Source organism: Brachyhypopomus gauderio, chromosome 9, assembly GCF_052324685.1.
Source record: "Brachyhypopomus gauderio isolate BG-103 chromosome 9, BGAUD_0.2, whole genome shotgun sequence".
Lineage (NCBI taxonomy): Eukaryota > Metazoa > Chordata > Actinopteri > Gymnotiformes > Hypopomidae > Brachyhypopomus > Brachyhypopomus gauderio.
In genome coordinates this window covers 17,876,078-17,894,753 of record NC_135219.1, presented here as the reverse complement: position 1 = coordinate 17,894,753, position 18,676 = coordinate 17,876,078, and the positions used below count along the sequence as shown (strand labels likewise).

The 18,676-nt window shown below is 41.2% G+C and overlaps 1 protein-coding gene across 8 annotated transcripts; it reads left to right on the top strand.

Moving 5' to 3' along the window:
• The first annotated feature begins 408 nt into the window (after window positions 1-408).
• Window positions 409-17,437, top strand: LOC143523314 (uncharacterized). Of its 8 annotated transcripts, none has more exons than XM_077017699.1 (8): window positions 409-1,470; window positions 2,546-2,667; window positions 8,930-9,019; window positions 9,694-9,785; window positions 9,880-9,945; window positions 10,034-10,069; window positions 10,165-10,434; window positions 10,525-17,437. In XM_077017699.1, the coding sequence occupies exon 8, from the start codon at window positions 11,418-11,420 to the stop codon at window positions 15,564-15,566; it is 4,149 nt and encodes a 1,382-aa protein (XP_076873814.1). In that variant the 5' UTR covers window positions 409-1,470; window positions 2,546-2,667; window positions 8,930-9,019; window positions 9,694-9,785; window positions 9,880-9,945; window positions 10,034-10,069; window positions 10,165-10,434; window positions 10,525-11,417; the 3' UTR covers window positions 15,567-17,437. The 8 variants fall into 8 exon arrangements, 7 of the variants coding, with proteins under 7 accessions (XP_076873814.1, XP_076873813.1, XP_076873815.1 ...); XM_077017698.1 differs by having other exon boundaries at window positions 9,864-9,945; XM_077017700.1 differs by having other exon boundaries at window positions 10,525-13,564.
• The last annotated feature ends 1,239 nt before the right edge of the window (window positions 17,438-18,676 follow it).

Below are 18,676 nucleotides of genomic sequence, written 5' to 3'. Positions count from 1 at the left end.
AATATTACACTCTTGCACGAAAAAAAGAAAAAAAAATTTAACCCATGCTTATCTTAATGCCTAATTATTGTGCACATTTGTGCATTGTGCATATTTATGTGCATATTTATATATCTATAAAATTGAAATGTGTACCTAAAATGAAGGTTCGCACGCGTCTCTGTCTTCTCAGTGCCATCTCAGCCCCCTAGTGGCAACTCTTAACGACTTATGAGTCCTCTGGAGCAGTCTTAACTTTTCGGGAGAGTAAGAGTGATTCTTATACTTGAGAGTTTTGATAACTGGCACTTACACTTAACTCTGTGAGTAGGAGTAAATCTAAGAATTTTTCAGCACTTAAGTCCAAAATTCCACTCTAAGAAGTTTGATAAATACGGGCCCTGATCTTTAGCTCCCTCCACAGCAGGGATGTCAAAGTCAAATACACCGAGGGCCAAAAAAACTAATTTGCTACAAGCCGAGGGCCGGACTGGTTCAATGTTTATTAAAACATATTAAAATGATTGCACATAGCCTATTGAACCAAGACCTAACACAGTGTATATTATTTAATGCTTAAATGAATAAAGCAATATTTTCTTATGGATCTGTCAGTAATTTCAAGTGAAAATATTTTTCAACAAGCAAACATGAATAAAGTAATAAAGGTTTGAAAAGTGCTGGAATTTAAGCTAAAGTACTTGAAAATGCTTGAAATTGTAACTACTTCGTTTCACAACAAATAGCTATCTGACTGAACAGAGAACGTGAAGACGTTAATATTGGGAGTTTTGAAAATAAACAACCATTAAATAATGTGAATAAAAAGCGAATTATTTCAAATCATTTTGAGTATATGTATAAATATTTAACTTAAGTTTAACGTGCTGGGAAATATTGAAATGGACCTTGAAAGTGACGTACAAGTGCATTAATTCCACCTTATAAAGGTGTATGAACCCTGCAAACATGACTCTATTCATTGCGCTGAGGCGCGGCGCGCGCAAAGTACAAAATTCGAGAGATGCACGACCTCGCGAATCGACAGCGCGCGAGACGCTCGCGCACAAGCTGAGCCACTGCAATTACGTTATTTTCGCCGCGCTGACCCTCGCCGCTTGTGCGCGCTGCAGTGACTTCGCGGGCTACCGTTGCATTGTGGGGAATGTAGTGTTTATGCGTGCAAAACACCAGCGGGCGGCTGTGGCCTGCGGGCCGGTTCTAATAGTAATTAAATATCATCCAGGGGGCCATAGATAATCAATTCACGGGCCGGATCTGGCCCGCGGGCCTTGACTTTGACATATGTGCTCCACAGATTTGTTGGTATGGGAGGAGTGAGTAGTTACAGGCTGCAGTGTGCCTGTAATCAGGCATGTGATAAGGGCACCATGGGGTCCTTGCAGCAATAGCGTGGCTAAGCTAAGCAGCACAACGGGACGACAGGGTTGGAGCGTGAGCTCGACTTTACGGAGTGTTCGCTGTTGTAAGGTACGGTGCATTTTTACTCATGTATTCTGCTTTTAAATGTGAGACTAGTGTCCAGTACTAAGTGTTTAGTCCTGCTCTTATAGCGAGGGACAGGCCCAGACGAGGCGCCTCCTGCTGCAGTACTATTGTGGGAGCAGAACTGAGTCATTAGTAGTTTTGACGGGGTTAAAGCAGGTATGTTTCACTTGTATACGGAGTTTTATGGGTTGGGGATTTAGTTAAGCTACATAACTGGAGTGCAACCTTTAGCTTTGCTCTCTAACCACCTGTGCCTTTTAGTTTGCTTAGCTAGCCCCTGTAGCTTCTTGGCCTTAGGCGCTAACCACCTACAGCTTCTATCTTTGGCTGGTATATAATGCTTAGTTATTGCTGCTGCTCCTTTATAAGTTTAGTTTAGACTTGATAAAGACGAGCTTTGGTTCAGAGCGCCGATTTTGGATTAAGAAAATGTTAATGTTGTGGATATTACAACTTGTGTTTGTTTCCCATCATTTTTGTCCCATGAGCCTGATATCATGTTAGCCCTTTGAGTTGGTATGTTTTGATAGCTTGCCAACCTTGATGATGATGTTTGGTGAATATGTATGGAAGGTAACCTGTCCTCCTTTTGTATGTATTTTAGATTGATCCAGCAACTGATTGCTGGCTGCTTTTCTCCACCAAGCTTATAATAGTTTTGGATTTTTCATTATAGTTTAGTTTTTATTTCATTGAGATATTTTTCTCTAATTCAGTTCGTTTTAATTAGTTTTTAGAGCATGTTTGCTTTTTTTTAATTAGTTTTAATTATTAAATTTTTTGATAAGAGCCTTTTATTATCCCACATGGGGAAATTGTGGTGTTACAGCAGCTTAGAGAACATACAAAAAAGGTAGAAAAATTGCTTCGCAAGTTTGAACATATATTAAAGGTGAAAAAAAATATGTAAAGAAGAAATTATGAAAAAAGTCTTTATATGGTAATATTGCAGTTCTTTAGAATGTTGCACAAAGTTCCGTAAAATTTTACTGAGTTATGAAAAAAAAATTGTATACATCATTTCCAATGATTGTTTATATTTTTTGTTTTGGGGCAGTGCTGGTTGTATAACCTGACAGCAGAAAGAAGAAACGAGCTACGATGTCTTTCCATTGAGCAACGTAGATCCACTACTCCACTCTACAACCCCCCCCCCCCCAACCACACACACACACTGAGGTTTGTGCTTTCATATATTTTATTTTAATATTCAGGTTTGTTGATTTTATGAAGTTGGGGGACCAATTGGATTTGGGATTTTCATTTGTGGGTGTTCACTAGTGTCCTGTGTGCAGTGCAATATAGGGTGGGATTGCTGACTGTCCCGAGTTGGTCTCCCAGATGTCATAATTGAACAAGTCTTTGAAGGAATTTTATTTTAATCAGAATAAAAAGTGTTTCCTATTTTACTGCAACTCTCAGAAACCTTAATAAAGCTTTTGTATGTTTCCAAAACCCGTGTTTTTATCATTTCCCTCGGAGCTCCTCTTTGCTCCATTTGTAAACCAAGGGGTGGTGTAGTCTGGCTCTACATAGGGGGTGCCACATATAAATGGTAAAATAACCAAAATTATTGTTCAGTCTTAATTGTGAAAGGTGATCCCACGCGATCTGATTTCGATACTGCGCCGATTATAGCAACCGTAGGCTGCACAAAATACCGGTATAATTGCTCTCTGTGCATTAGGTCTGGTGAGCCTTCAGTGAGGAGACCAGAGATGGGGACTCGAGTTTGGGACTCGGACTCGAGTCGCACTTAAGTCGCATATACAGTGACTTCAGACTCGACTTTGACTTGCATTCAAAAGACTTGCGACTCGACTTGGACTCGTGATTTGAGACTCGTGAACAATCTTTTATTTGTAATGTTCTTTTGTGTTTCATTTGACAACCTTTTCTCCGCCTGTGTGTATGCTTTTTACTTCCCGCTGACGTAACATTTTCGTCATTTTTTTCGACGGTTGCGACGCGTCAAGTATTTCGCAAGTGACCGTTGCGCGCGACTCCGCACACCTCAAACCTGGCGCAAAACATCGCGATCATGGCGGCGTTGGTGAGGACGCTCGCTTCTGTTCCACCATTCATAATAAGTTTTGGGTACAAAACAAGTACAAGTAGCAAATAGAAGAGCAGCAAACTGCAGCGTGTGTAGCATAAAAATACAGGACGCTGGTTCCACCACAACTAGTTTTATTCGCCACATGAAAACCCACCTGGAAAGGTTAGTCACTGCCTGAAAGGTTATTAGCAATATTGCAATATTGGTATTGACTTGCCACCAGTGGTGGCAGTAGAGAGGGTGTTCAGTCATGGAGGTCTCATAATGCGCCCTCACCGAGCCAGGATAAGTGCAAGTACCCTGTCAATCCTGATCTTTTAAAAATGTAATGCGTTAGTTGCATAAACAGTTTCCTTGTATTGGAAACTGAAAGACACCTTGAAGTTCAAATAGATTGTGTTTGATCCAGTTCATTAGGAGACAAATAGTTGTTGCTGCAGGGCTTTTTATGTCAATCATTATTATTGTAAAATTTGAATTCTGTTTTTAATTTTTATTTTATAATCACTAATTTGGTTGCTATTTTCTTTATATGCAGACCTTTCATATATATATAGTTAAAATGTGATTTTTTTAATTTCACAGCCCTCCTTTATCTTTTAGAACAAAATATAGCAGATGTTCTACTGAAAGAAGAGAATATTGTATCCAGAAAAATGACAATTTTGTAAGAAAAATACTTTTTGGAGAAAAATACGGATACAAAATTTATCTGGAAAACATTTGTGTGTTCATTAACTAGTTTAAGCTATTATACATCGGAAGTGTCATAAAAGACCATTACAACTATACAGTGATTTGCGACTACAGTGTCACTCAAATATTTGGGACTTGACTTGGACTTGAGAACAAAGACTTGAGACTTGACTTGGACTTGAGGTCAAAGACTTGAGACTTGACTTGGACTTGAGGTAAAAGACTTGAGACTTGACTTGGACTTGAGATCAAAGACTTGAGACTTGACTTGGACTTGCAAAAAATGACTTGTGAGCATCTCTGGAGGAGACCCATCCAATATGGCGGCGACGCTCGATTACGCTCCAGCCCGTAATGAGGTGTCTATGTATATTATGTCTATGGATGGTGCTCAGTCACTAGGGTCTGTCCTCTCTTCCCATTTTTATTTACATCCCGCTCTGTAAATACGGGGCGGGGTCAGTCAGCGGCGGCTTTGCGCATGCGCAGATCGTTTGTGGTGTGGATTTGCTTTCTGTGAGACTGCACTGTGACTGAGTCTGTCGCTGAGGACACTAACTGAATAGCATGAGGATTCATCTCAGTTTCCAATAACACCACAAGTTGCTAGCTTTGTCGCTAGTCACTTTTTTTTAGTCGCTAGAGGGTCTGAAAAGTCGCTAGGCTGGCAACACCGCCCCGGGGGGCTGTGGATCCCGGTAGAGAGGACGCTATGTGCAGTTGGCTGCCGCTTCTCGCCGGTGTGTGATTGGTCGTATAAGACTTGTACCTGTGTTAAAGTTGCAAAACGACCTTGGGTATGTTGCGCTATATAAATTGAACATTCATTCATTCAATCCTTTGCCCCTCCCCTCCCAGGAAATTGCCATCCCAGTGGTTACTGGAAATGAACATAGTCATGAAATCTTTCTGTTTGGATTCATACCTTTTTAATAAACAGAAAAGATATAATTATAAACATAAGCATTGGTGTATTCCATGAGTCACTTGGTTTTGACTAGTGTTTTTACATAATTAAAAAGCATGAGAGTCTCATCTAGAACAAGAACTCTGAGGAGAGGGCATCCTTATCTCTATATATACTGTTCTCACATGTTTACAGTACATTTGGGCACACTGAGAAACTGAGGGGGGAGACGTATCAGTTGTACACAAGCAGTCCTGACACAGGTTACAATATACACACATACACCATACACACAGTGCATGATTACATACCGAATCTCACTATTCAGTCCTTCTGCTAATCAGAAAGAAATGTACTAAATAATAATGTTCTTTTGTAATCTTAAATAAAATAAGCAAAACGGCAAAATTTCTCTGACACTAGCAAGCATGTCCAGTAAAAAAAAAAAAAACTATTCCAAAAGTCTCAGAATGGAAACCTCCTTTGCTTGACTCAAAATGACAACTAATAATTGATCATTAATTATCATATTAATCAGCATTAATCATATTAATGCTAATATGTACAGCACAGCTCTCTGACCTGTAGGACATCACCCACCTAGTGCACAGGGGCATAGCACTTATTACACACTATAAAGGCCAATGTTGAACATATAACTAAACTAAACACAACTAATCACCTGACAAATAATGAACAGTGACACAAACATATAAATTAGATTTACAGCATTTAATGTTCACTCTTATCCATCAGGGCTTAAAGAATTGCATTGCCATTTCTGCAAAACATTTCTCTATAGGGCAGGGCTATTCAACTGGCGGCCCACAGGCCAGAACCGGCCCATCTCCCCATTAATAATAATAAATATTTGATAAACCGCCATAAAAATAAATTAACATTATATTTGCAACATTTTACGACACTGATGAAATTAACGTACAAATTTACGTTGTAGTGTTTTCTTTAATTTTACATCCACTCTGAGTTTGTTTGCATTTGAAGACAGCAGGTTCAAATCAGCATCAGCTGGTGGTGGTGATATTAATTACTTAACAAGAATGGCATAAGTAATAATAGCATAACCTGATTCAGCTTCCATTCAGAAACTGGTGTTGGCACACATGTTACCTTAAATATATTAGCAGTGTTTGTTAATATAGGGCAGTACATTATATTTATTAGACATAGCAAGAAGTTTTACAAATTATCAGTGAACGACACTAAACTTCACCTTTAAAATCCTGCAGCTTTCATTACACATCCATCACCTCTAGGGGCCGCTGTTGCACCAGGTCAGTGGTGTGGCTGTTCACTAAAGCAATTCACAGTTATGACTGAATACTAGGGGTGTGACGATACACTCAGCTAACGAGACACGATATTGGGTTCACAAGAACGAGACGAGATTTTAAGAACACTAAAATAACAAACTATATGACTGGACAACAGACTTTTATTTAACTGAGTTACACGTGCGTTTTTTTTTAATAAACTTCTTCCTCTACAAATTAAAATAAAATATCATAAAAATAAAATAAATAAAATTAAATATTTCTAATTTTTTCAAGCGCAAACAATATTACAGTGAGTCCCCGCTTAACGATGGGGTTAGAGACTGAAAAGTCCATCGTAAAGGAGTTTTCGTCGTTGAGTGACCCTATGACAAACGCAAAGCACCCGTTTGCTAATGCTGCTGACGCTGGGTCAGGGTTGCAATCACTTACTTTCTGAGGTGTATGCAAACATACTATGGGCGGCCCCCAAACGAAAGTTGTTGACCGGGGGGGAATAGCCTACATTTTATTGAGCATGTTTTTTTTTTTTCTTTTCTTTCAAGTATCAAAGTAGAACAGCTTTCTCAAGCAGTCATTGATGCATTTTGGAAACAGGAGATGAGCCCCTGGTCTAATGCACCCTCTGTATTAAGAAACCCTATATCAAAGACTGACTTTTAGTCATTACTTGGGTAGCACACATATTCTGAATGAGCAATTTTAATCTAGATTAATTTCAAGATTTCAGTGAGTTTAATCTAGATAAAAAAAATTTTATCTATGCCCACCCCTAATACTTATTAATTCTGCTGGTTTACCATTATGTAATTATATCTGGAAATATAAATATAATTTCTATTAACTGGTTTGCCACAACCACCTGAAATGACTTTCTGATCTCTGACCTTAACCAGAGTTCAGCAGGACTTCTTGGCAACACTGTCCATCACGTCAGCCATGGCAGTGCAGGAAATGACCTACCGCCCACTTCCTGGGGTCCAGCACTGATGATGAGTCTGAGCAAGAGCCAATCAGAGCTGGCCTCACAGGGGAGGGGATGAAGATACGGATGACCAGCAGATAATCACCACGTCACCCCCCCCCCCCACACACACAAACACACACACACACACACCGCAACGTCGCCACCGCGCGCACGCACACACACACACACACACACACACACACCACAATGTCACACACACACACACACATCGCCCCATCACCCCTGCACACACACACACACACCACAATGTCACCCACACACACACACACACATCACCACATCACCCCCGCACACACACACACACACACCACAACGTCACTCCCGCACACACCACATCACCCCCGCACACACACACACACACACACACACACACATAGCCCCATCACCCCCACACACACACATACACACCACAACGTCACCCCCGCACACACACACACACACACACACACACACACACACACACACACACACACACACACACACATCAACCCATCACCCCTGCACACACACACACACACACACACACCACAACGTCACTCCCGCACACACCACAACATCACCCCCGCACACCCCCACACACACACATACACACCACAACGTCACCCCCGCACACACACACACACACCACAACATCACCCCCGCACACACACACATCGCCCCATCACCCCCGCACACACACACACACCTCAACGTCACCCCCGCACACACACACACACCGCCCCACGCACACACACACACCGCAACGTCATCCCTGCACACACACACACACACACACACACACACACACACACACACACCTCACTGTCAACCCCTGGCTTACTCATTCGGGATCTGGACCCAAGCTGCTTTGTGACATTTGTTGTAAAAACTGCTATGTAAATATAATTGACTTGACTAGTACTTGTCCAGGGTAAAGAAATAAAGAATCAATTGTGTGTACGAGTGTATGTGACACATTTCCTCAAAGATATCTTAGTAATTGTCTGATAAGGACCTTTATGAATTACTCATTTTGCAGTGCTAAAACACAGGTCTGTTTGTTGCCCAGCTGTTCTATTCAAACTACTTTGTGTTGTGGCAATTATAGTTTTGGTAGTTTTATTGTAACCTACTCAGTGGTCTTCCTCCAAGAAATCAGTATTCATTCTCATTTTCTCAGATTTCTCATTAACTTTATTGATGCATTTCCATGACAGATATGGTATCACTACTTTGCTTCTTACACTCGCTATATGGCTCATGCTGTTTTGAATTTCTTTCCATGTGAGCTTCAAAAACACAGCCTGGTTAGGTATTACGATATCAAATTACAGAATCGATTGTAATACATCATTGTTCTACTGTGTGAAAAGTGCTATACAGATGAGCTTGCCTTGCAGCCTTCATGTTGGGTATTTTCATTATTGTACCAGCTTTCTGTGGAAGGGGTCTCGATGCTTCCAACGTGCTACATGTCATTAGCAAGACAAAGCGTGCTAATCACTTCATATTTATAGTTCTATTTCTAGGCCGAGAAATCCCTCCAGTGTGGGCCTCAGGTAGGAGTCGGCATCGGCACGTCCGCTGTGGAGGGACCCTCAGTTTAGGTTTGTTTGTGCTAGCTTAATGTAGAGTTTTCCCTATGCCTCACCACATGCATTTCCATGAACAAATGAATGTTCAATTGAATGAAGTGTTGCTTCATGTCCAAGAATGAATGTGTCTCTATAAATGTTGAGTTTATATCGTGCCTTTTCAAGGTAACTACAATTTTTACATGGGTACAATTGCACATGACTATTCTCACACACTGGCGAGAAGTGGCAGCCAGTTGTACACAACATATTATGGAAACCTCAGCCCCCCTGGAGGTCTGAACAACTGTTTTTTCATTGGACATGAAGAGACATGAGTAGTATATATCCTACACTACCTGTCAAACACCTTTTTGAGTGATTTATGACCCTTGATTTATGACCCCTTGAGTGACACGTTTGATTGACAGGTCACCCCCTCCACCACAAGGGCAAGTCAGGGCATGTCCTACCCATCTCCACCTCCCTTGATTTATGGCACCTTTGAGTGACACGTTTGATTGACAGTTCACCCCCACAAGGGGAAGTCTGGGGGGTACGACGCCCACAGTTCACATCCCCTGCCACACCTCGCCTGTTGGTGCATGACGCCTTGACGTCTATGTCACACAGTTTAGTCAATCAGACACGGGACATTTAAATATGTAGATGTTAAGAGGCGTTGTTCTTTAAAATGGTATATATAGACGTCCCCCACGACCCTTCATTGTGACAAGACCCTCAGTGTGACAAAACTCTGTTCAGACACCATTTTGGACAATGGAATCCCACATTCTCAGTAAGTATGTTTTGTATTACAGACTTTTACCTATTTATAGTAAGAATTCAGTGCTGTAATCATTTTCTTGCTTAACAGGGATTTTGTTGTGTAGGTACACCAGAGCGTGAAACAATACAGGCCGTTAGAAGTATTGAAGGATTATCACAACTTTGCGACGGTATGTTTCTTCTTATTTTTATTTGTCTTTTAATGTTAGTTGTTGTTTGTTGTTGTTGTTTAACGATTTATTTCACACATTTCTACAGAAACTGTGAACACGTCTGGGTATTTGAACCCTCTTGGTGAGTTACTTGACCATTAATATCGGGGTAACTGTGTCATAACTGTGTGTAACACAACGACTTCTAATTTGTGTGTTTGTGTGTGTGTTCTGTAGTGGGACTGACGCGGTTGGTTGAAGCAACTAACCTCTTAACGCCGCCGGGGTTCGACGCTGCCCCCAGCACATCGGCAGCATACCCCAAGGACATCGCGACCGGTGACATCCATCACGCGTCTACGATATTTAACCCGTGTTTAACAAGTAGTCCTGGGGTCGTCCCAAGAGACCCTAGAGGTTCCGAATCACGCGGAAAACGCGTTAATTTTGGCTCCGACGGCTCGTGTAGAAAGCGGTTTAGGCTGGAAGACAACTACAAAACAATCGGTAATGAAACACAAATTAAATCACCATCGTGATGATTATAACACTGTGTTGTATGTGCGTTTGTCTAATAACTTGAAAATCTTTTCACAGATTTGTGCAACGACGATCTGTCGGTGTATGAGGTCGGCGCTGATCCTGATCTGGGGGTAATTGGCTGGTCTGACGAGTTACTAAAGACGTGGAACGATAACAGTTTTACACTAAAGGAGGACGACGTTGTTGCTGTTTTACCGGACGATTGTGGTCTAAACGCCGTAGCAGCTGTTGCGCCGGATAATGGACTAAGCGCCGTCGCCACAGCCGTACGGGATGATGGACTAGATGCGGCCTTGCCGGGGTCAAGAGACATTTGGGAAGAACTAAAACCCAACCAGGAGCATGAGCGTCAATATCAGGTTGGGCGATATGTTAATTCTGATAATGCTGGGGAACTCATAACATTGGTGAGACAGATGTCGCAGGAGATCACGAGAATCTCCATCGAGCAACGCAGACAGTCCGCTCTAAACCGCAGACGCGATAACATTATTCAGAGGCAGGTTGCTCGTATTGAAGCTTTGCACAAAGACGTGCAACGCAGACAATGTGTTGTAAACGATAGGGTTGGTGATGTTTTGAAACAGGTTGAACGTATTGGGTGTTTGTGTAAAGACAATACAGATAATTCTAAGTTAATTAAAGAAATTCATGAAATGTGTAAGGACCATGTTACACACAGTAAAAAAGTGGTAGACCTGATGTTTAATTTGAACAGGTTTTTACAACTTAAATTATCATCGTTGTTACCTGTTGCCGGACCCTCTTCTTCCAGATAATAAGTATAATTCATTGATAACATACCGGGGTGGTTTCAGAAAGTATCATTGGCATTGTTCAGGACGTATATTAAATAAATCAACTCATCAGCACAAAGCTCGAAAGTACTGGCGTTATTTAAAATCTTTGTGGGTAAAACAATTTGTTTGCGGGGGTGCTAAACAGTCATGGCTTCTGGAAGGTGTTGGGGATCAAACAACAATCAACGCGATAGTGATGTAAATGATGCATGGGGGCAGTTGTCTCTAAACGATCAAATGCGCTGTCTAAATGACGAGTATGAGATGGCTATTGATGAACTTGTTAATAACCAACAAGACGATGTAGCCACTAATGTCAGCAATGTGTACAGTCTTTTACAAACCACATTAGATAATTGGTTAACACAGCCAGCAAAACGATACAGGTGTGATGGTGACGATGTCGGTCATTCGCCTGATTTATTGTGTAATGATCCCGTGTATGAAGTGTGGGATCATTTGTCACTAAGCGATCAAATACGTTGTCTTAATGACGAGTATATGTCCGCTATAACGACCCTAGAAAGCGACATGCAAATTAACACACAACGCATAAACACAGAACAGACGGGGTGTGGTGTGCAGGTCCAAGCCCGTCCAACACTTGACCCGACAGCACCTAACTTTGGTTTGTCGGCGGGTAACATAGCAGATTTGGTGAGAGATGGCGGTGTTGTAAATGATTATACAGTTGTGCCTAGAACTAGGTTTAACAGCATTGTGTTACACAGGTCGTTGAATTTACGCGATGCCCCAACCACAGACCTTGCGTCATATGCTGTCTATATACATAATGTGTTGTCAGAAATTGTCGCATTCTCCAGGACGCTGGCTGGCGATGGTGGTGTTATAGACATTACCCTAAGGGGGAGTAGTTTAACATCTGACGTAAACGCGGTGTTGTCTTCAAGAGATGGTTATAGCGTAGATCAGTTTTCAGATGCTATTGAACGGGTTATGCAGAGTAACAATTGCATTAAAACGGACGATAGTTTGGTGTTGACGGTCTCGATAGCCATGGGTAAAAACGGTGGTGTTCGTCGCAAGCTGCGCGACCTGGTACACGATCAGGTGATCAAGAAGAACAGACTAAATCTTTTCTGCCCGACAAACGTGTCAAATAACATGTGTTTTGCAATCTGTGTGGCTCTTTTTCTAAACCCACACGCACCACACAACACTTTAGAATCTATAGCCGAGCAGATACTGATAAGCAATGGCTATACACGTGACCATAGAGTTGGGTTTGGCGACATTGGGTGTTTTGAAAACAAGTATGGTGTTAAAATAGTCGTTTTCCACAAGTCTCCTTCGGGTGACTTGGAGAAATATCAAACAAATGACAAACCCCACACCAGGACAATGTTCCTGTACCTCCATGACGATCATTATTACTTAGTAAAAAATCTGAAAGCATTCATGGGTGTTCCGTATGTTTGTAGGTTTTGTTATAAGGGATTCACCAACGCCAGAGATCACAGCTGTAAATATAGTTGTGATGTGTGTCACGATGTGATGTGTCACAAATACCCCAGACAAGTTAAATATTGTGACGACTGTTCACGTTACTGTAAGTCCGTATATTGTTATGAGCAACATAAGAAACAGAAACAACTGTCTATCGCAGACGCGATGGCGTCTTCATGCAATGTAACAAAGTATTGCAAAAAATGTGGACGGCGTTATCACATTAGTTTAACAAAGCCTAAACCCCACAAGTGTGTGTCGGGCCGTTGTGTTCATTGCGGTGAAGATTTAATATCAGACACCATTCATCAGTGTTACATACAGCCGAGCAAATTTAAAGAGCCTAGCGACTCTTACATATTTTTTGATTTTGAGACACGTTTTGAAAACGGGAAGCACGAGGCGAATTTTGTCTGTGCTATCACATTTGACGGTGTTGAATTCACAGCAGAAGGGTCTGACTGCATAGACCGCCTCGTCAAAAAGTTTAGAAACCCAAAATATTTGGGTTACACATGGCTGGCGCACAATGCGGCCGGTTTTGACAATTTCCTATTATTGGAATATTTTTCTAGAGTGGGGATTGCTGTGAAAATCACTATGATGGGGTGTAGGCTGATTTCCATGTATGATGAAGCATACAAACAGCGCTACATAGACTCATATTCTTTCATACCGATGCGTCTGGCTAAAACCACATCGGCCTTTAATCTAACATGTTCTGACAAAGGGCATTTCCCACACAAATTCAATTTAAAACAAAATGAGAACTATGTGGGCCCATACCCTGGAAAGAGTTTTTACGGATATGACACAATGAGTGACAAAGACAGAAAAGAGTTTGACGAATGGTACAACACGGTCTCTGATGGCGTGTTTGACTTTAAAAAGGAGTTGTATGTTTACGGCAGGAACGATGTTGTTTTGCTGCGTGAAGCATGCATCAAGTATCGTGACGAGTTCATCCAGTGTACAAAGCTGGACCCGTTTAATTACACGACATTGGCATCATGCTGTATGGCTGTGTACAAGACACATTTTTTACCCAAAGACACGCTAGCGCTGACACACAACAATGCGTACGTTAATCAACACAAGACATTCTCTAACGCGTCTATCGAATGGCTTGAGTATGTCAGGTGTGTGAGAGATGTTGACGTGCACCACGCCCTAACCCACGGGGAAATGAAGTTTGGCGCGTATTATGTGGATGGGTATTATGAAAAAGATGGTGTGCGAAAAGTCTTAGAATTTAACGGATGTATGCATCATGGTCACGAATGTCGTTACAATCCAAACCAGGCACATCCTATGTCAAAGGTGTTGTATGGTGATTTGCGGAAACAGTTTGACACCAAGGTAGAGACACTTATTCACGCATATGGTTTAGATGTGGAGGTTATGTGGGAATGCCAATGGACCGCGACTAAGAGGTGTGATCCAGGTGTTGCGGCTTTCATGTCCAACTACTCAGCGCCCGAAAGACTTAAACCAAGAGATGCGCTCTTTGGTGGTCGAACAAATGCGTATAATTTACACTACAAAGCAAAGGCTGGTGAGAAAATTAGATATTTGGACTTCACCAGTCTATATCCATTCTGCCAAGCCCGGAAGAAATACCCCGTAGGGCATCCCGAAATATTTTTCAAAGACTTTCGACCTCTTGAGGAATACTATGGTTTGGTCAAGGCCACAGTATATCCACCAAGAAAACTCCTACACCCTGTTTTACCATACCGTTGTAATGGGAAGTTGATGTTTCCACTATGTCGCCTATGCGCAGAGCAGGAAAATCAGCTCCAGTCATGCACACACAGTGATGTAGAGAGATCCATCACAGGGACCTGGGTCAGTATTGAACTGATGAAGGCTGTTGAGAAAGGGTATGTGGTTGCAAAAATCCACGAGGTGTGGCATTTCCCAGACAGTTCAGAGACATTGTTCTGCGAGTATGTAAAGACCTTTTTACAGTACAAGCTGGAGGCCAGTGGTTACCCCGCGCATGTGGTCACAGAGGAAGACAGGGCTGAGTACATCAGGGATTATTTTGAAAAAGAAAAGATCCAGATGAACCCTGACAAGATATGTCTTAACCCGGCGCGTCGTTCTATTAACAAATTGTTGTTAAACAGCCTGTGGGGGCGCTTTTCAATGAGGGAAAACTTGCCAGTGTCTGAAGTGTTGACGGACCCTGAACAGTTTTCACAACACATCTTTGGTGATGGTTATGACATCAAACACTTTTCATTTGTATCCGACACAACTGCTTTGATTCAGTGGTGCTATTCCACCGGAGACAGTTGTCCGACACGCGACATTAATGTGTTCCTCGGAGCCTTTACAACGGCACACGCCCGTTTAGAACTATATAATCTAATGGATAGATTGGGTGACAGATTGCTGTACAGCGACACTGACAGCGTAATATTTGTTTCTCGCGAAGGTGATTGGGAACCCCCTCTGGGGCCTTATTTAGGCGATTTGACCGACGAGATCGGCGGCGGCGATTACATTACGGAGTTCTGCTCGGGCGGTCCGAAGACATATGGTTATCTTACAGCGGGTGGTAAAACATGCATGAAAGCAAAAGGCATCACACTCAATTCTGAAAACTCAAAAGTTATCAGACTTGACACGCTGATTGACCTTGTTGACCATTATGTGGTGAATCGTGACAGTAACCATCACATACTTGCTCGAGCAGACGGCATTGTGCGAAATAAAAAGAACCTCACACTGAAAAACAAGTCAGTGGTGAAACGTTTTAAAGTTGTATACAACAAACGCGTTCTGTTGTCTGATTTTTCAACGATACCTTATGGGTACTAAAGACAGCCATGGCGGTCGCTGTGACGGCGTAATAGGTGTTGATGGGTTTGATTTTAGATTACAACACCCTTTTTCATGTGTAATAAGTGGGCCATCAAATTCGGGAAAAACATTTTTTGTTAAACAGTTGATTGAGCGTGCTGATGAGTTGGTTTCAAACAAAATAGAAAATATAGTGTACATTTATGACTGCTGGCAACCCCTTTATGATGAAATGTTAAAGATAAGAAATATTGTGTTTGTTCAAGGGATACCAACATCGCTATGTGATGATACACTTCTACCAGTTAACAAAAATAATTTGTTAATAATTGATGACGTTATGAAAGATGCTAGTAATAATGCGGAGGTGGAAAAAGTGTTTACACAGTATGTGCATCACCGTAATTTAAGTGCCATTTACCTATTACAAAATTTGTTTTTTCAAGGAAAGTCTAGCAGGACAATCAGTTTGAATACAAACTACCTCATATTATTTAAAAATCCTAGAGACAACAATCAGGTTTGTGTGTTGGGTAGACAGATGTATCCGGGCAATACCAAATTTTTCATGGAGTGTTTTCAAAACGCCGTAAGTAAACCGTTCGGTCATCTTTTAATTGATTATAAAGCAAAGACCCCTGAAAACTTCCGTCTCAGAACCGATTTGCTTTCAAACATGCCTGTTGTTTACATTCAGAGACAACGTCGGTAGTGTAAACATGTCAGACAGACTACATAGAAACCTGCCACTTCTTAAACTTTTATTTAAAGCCAAACCGGCACAGAGACGTGTTATTTTACAAACGGCGTCTAATGAACTAATTTTATCGCTGTGCGAGGTTGCTCTTAACGTTGTTAATGGTACAATACCTCTCACATCAACGCAGTATCGCTGCCTAAAGAAGAAGAGGTCTGAAATTAAATTTATCGCTGATAAAAAGGTTGGTGTTTCGCGGAAAAAGAAAATAATTAATCAGAAAGGGGGTTTTCTTCTACCGTTGTTGAGCGTTGCTTTACCGTTTATAACAAGTTTGATAACGGCCGAATAAGCTGGAGAGATGGAGTTCGCTGAAAAAATGTTTTTGGTGCCACAACACCAGTTGGATAAGTTAAAGAGTGAGAACAACCAGGGGTCTATCAGACAATTTGTAGAAAATGACTTGGACGTGTCAATTAGAAATATTTTGGCCAGGAGGGATCTTGATGCCCATGAGAAGGCCAAACTTTACACATCTGTCTTACAGAGATACTTATCCATTGTTAAACATGGCGATATGGAGACCAACACATTAACATTGTCATTACCACCTGTGGATGTTGTTAATAAAGAAATGTGTGTTGTTGATCAGATGGGTGACAAACGTTCAATAATCGACGATGTTCTAAAAAATGTACCGTCACGAAGCAGACGGAATGTTCAATATGTTTTAGATAAAATGTCTAAATCAAAAGAGGTGTCTTCCTGGAACGAATCAGGCGAATTTGTCTTAAATGGACGCACTGTCCCGGGGTCGCACATACTGGACTTGGTGAAAAGTGTCACCGGACCACAGAATGTTAGCGATGATCGCAGACCATTGGGGTGGGGAGAGTTTCTAAAGGCTTTTGCTGTTTTAAACATCCCTCTTTCCACCATACCAAACAAGCATGTCAGGCAGAAAATTAATTTGTTGAAAAAGTCTGCCGACTATGCGACACCATCAAGAGATGTTTTACAACCATCTGTTAAGAGTGTTGAAACCCCCAAATTTGTTTCACCCCTTCTAGATAGAAGTGTTTGGTTAAACTTCTGAAATGTTATTTATTTATTTTATTTTATTTTATTTGATGATTGTTGTTTACATGATGCATATTGTCAAATTGTCAATTGTTTATTATTGTTGTTTCTGAATAAACAAATAAATAAGTTAATGTTTAAATCTTTGTTTTTATTTGACATCTTACATAACAGTGGTCTTGTTACACAATAAACATAGAACCTTTTTGAACATGCTGCACACACAAAAACCTTCTGTTCTTACAAATACATGGAAACAAACGTTTCACAAAGTTTGAAACCATATAATCATTTTTTACCAAATTAAAACTATATTTGGCCATCACCTCTTCATAACTACACCGTCTAGCCATGTGGTTTAGAAAAAACACACAGTGTTGACCGCATGTGGTTGATGTAAAGTCTTGTACTTGTCTGGTAGAATACAATGTTGTTGTGCATGTTGTTTTAAGAAAATTGTCAATCATTTTAGGGAATTTGTCATAGTCGGGTGCATTTCCAAAACTGTCAAAAAAACATCCCACACGATCTTCGCTTATGTAAACAGCAAGCCAGTGTTCACCAGGAAGATCAGACGGGTGTGTATTAATAATCACCATAGCCGGTAATTTTCTTATGACATTCAGAGGTAATTGGTCACATGCTAACACGCCAAGAAAATGTGTGTTGATAGACACTTTACCCATTACAGCAGACAGCTCTAAAGTATTCATCAGTAAAAATCCACTAAAACCTGCCTACGGTTCGATACTTCAATGATGCTATCAAAAACTGCGTACACAACCAAATTTACAGTGTGTGGGAGCGGTTCTCTGAATCGAGTCTCCAGCCTGATATTACCCGATTTGACCAAAGACACGTGTTGACCACACTCTTCATCAGGTGTTAGATTAAATGCGTACAGAGTGTACCCCTGTAGGAATTCCTGTCTATCAATAGGCAGTGCTTGGTTTTTCAGATGTCTTCCTGATGCAAGTGCCAGCTGGAAGAATTCGCGAACGGCGGAACCGGTACGGTAATCGGGCTGATGTGGTTTAGCTGGAAATTGTTGACCGTCTAAATAGACGGCTAGAAATTCCAAGTTGTAATGTTTAAATGCGAAAGGGTTTTTATTATAAGCACCAGTGAACGCGTCATTATCAACCATCGCTATTATCATAGACTTTGGTAGAGTCCCCAAAAACAAATTTTCCTGGTTAGAAACACGCGTTCCAGCGGGTATTGAAAAATTTTTTAGACATACTCTGTCAATGGGGTATTTGGCGGTTGTTGACAACAATGCCTGTGCATGACCCATCCGCACAGCCGGTGACACCGATACTTTTTTGACAAATAATGATGCTGTGAGAAT

Excerpts from the sequence above, each read along its gene's own strand:
- LOC143523314 (XM_077017699.1), top strand. The coding sequence starts at position 11,418 with ATGGCTTCTGGAAGGTGTTGGGGATCAAACAACAATCAACGCGATAGT.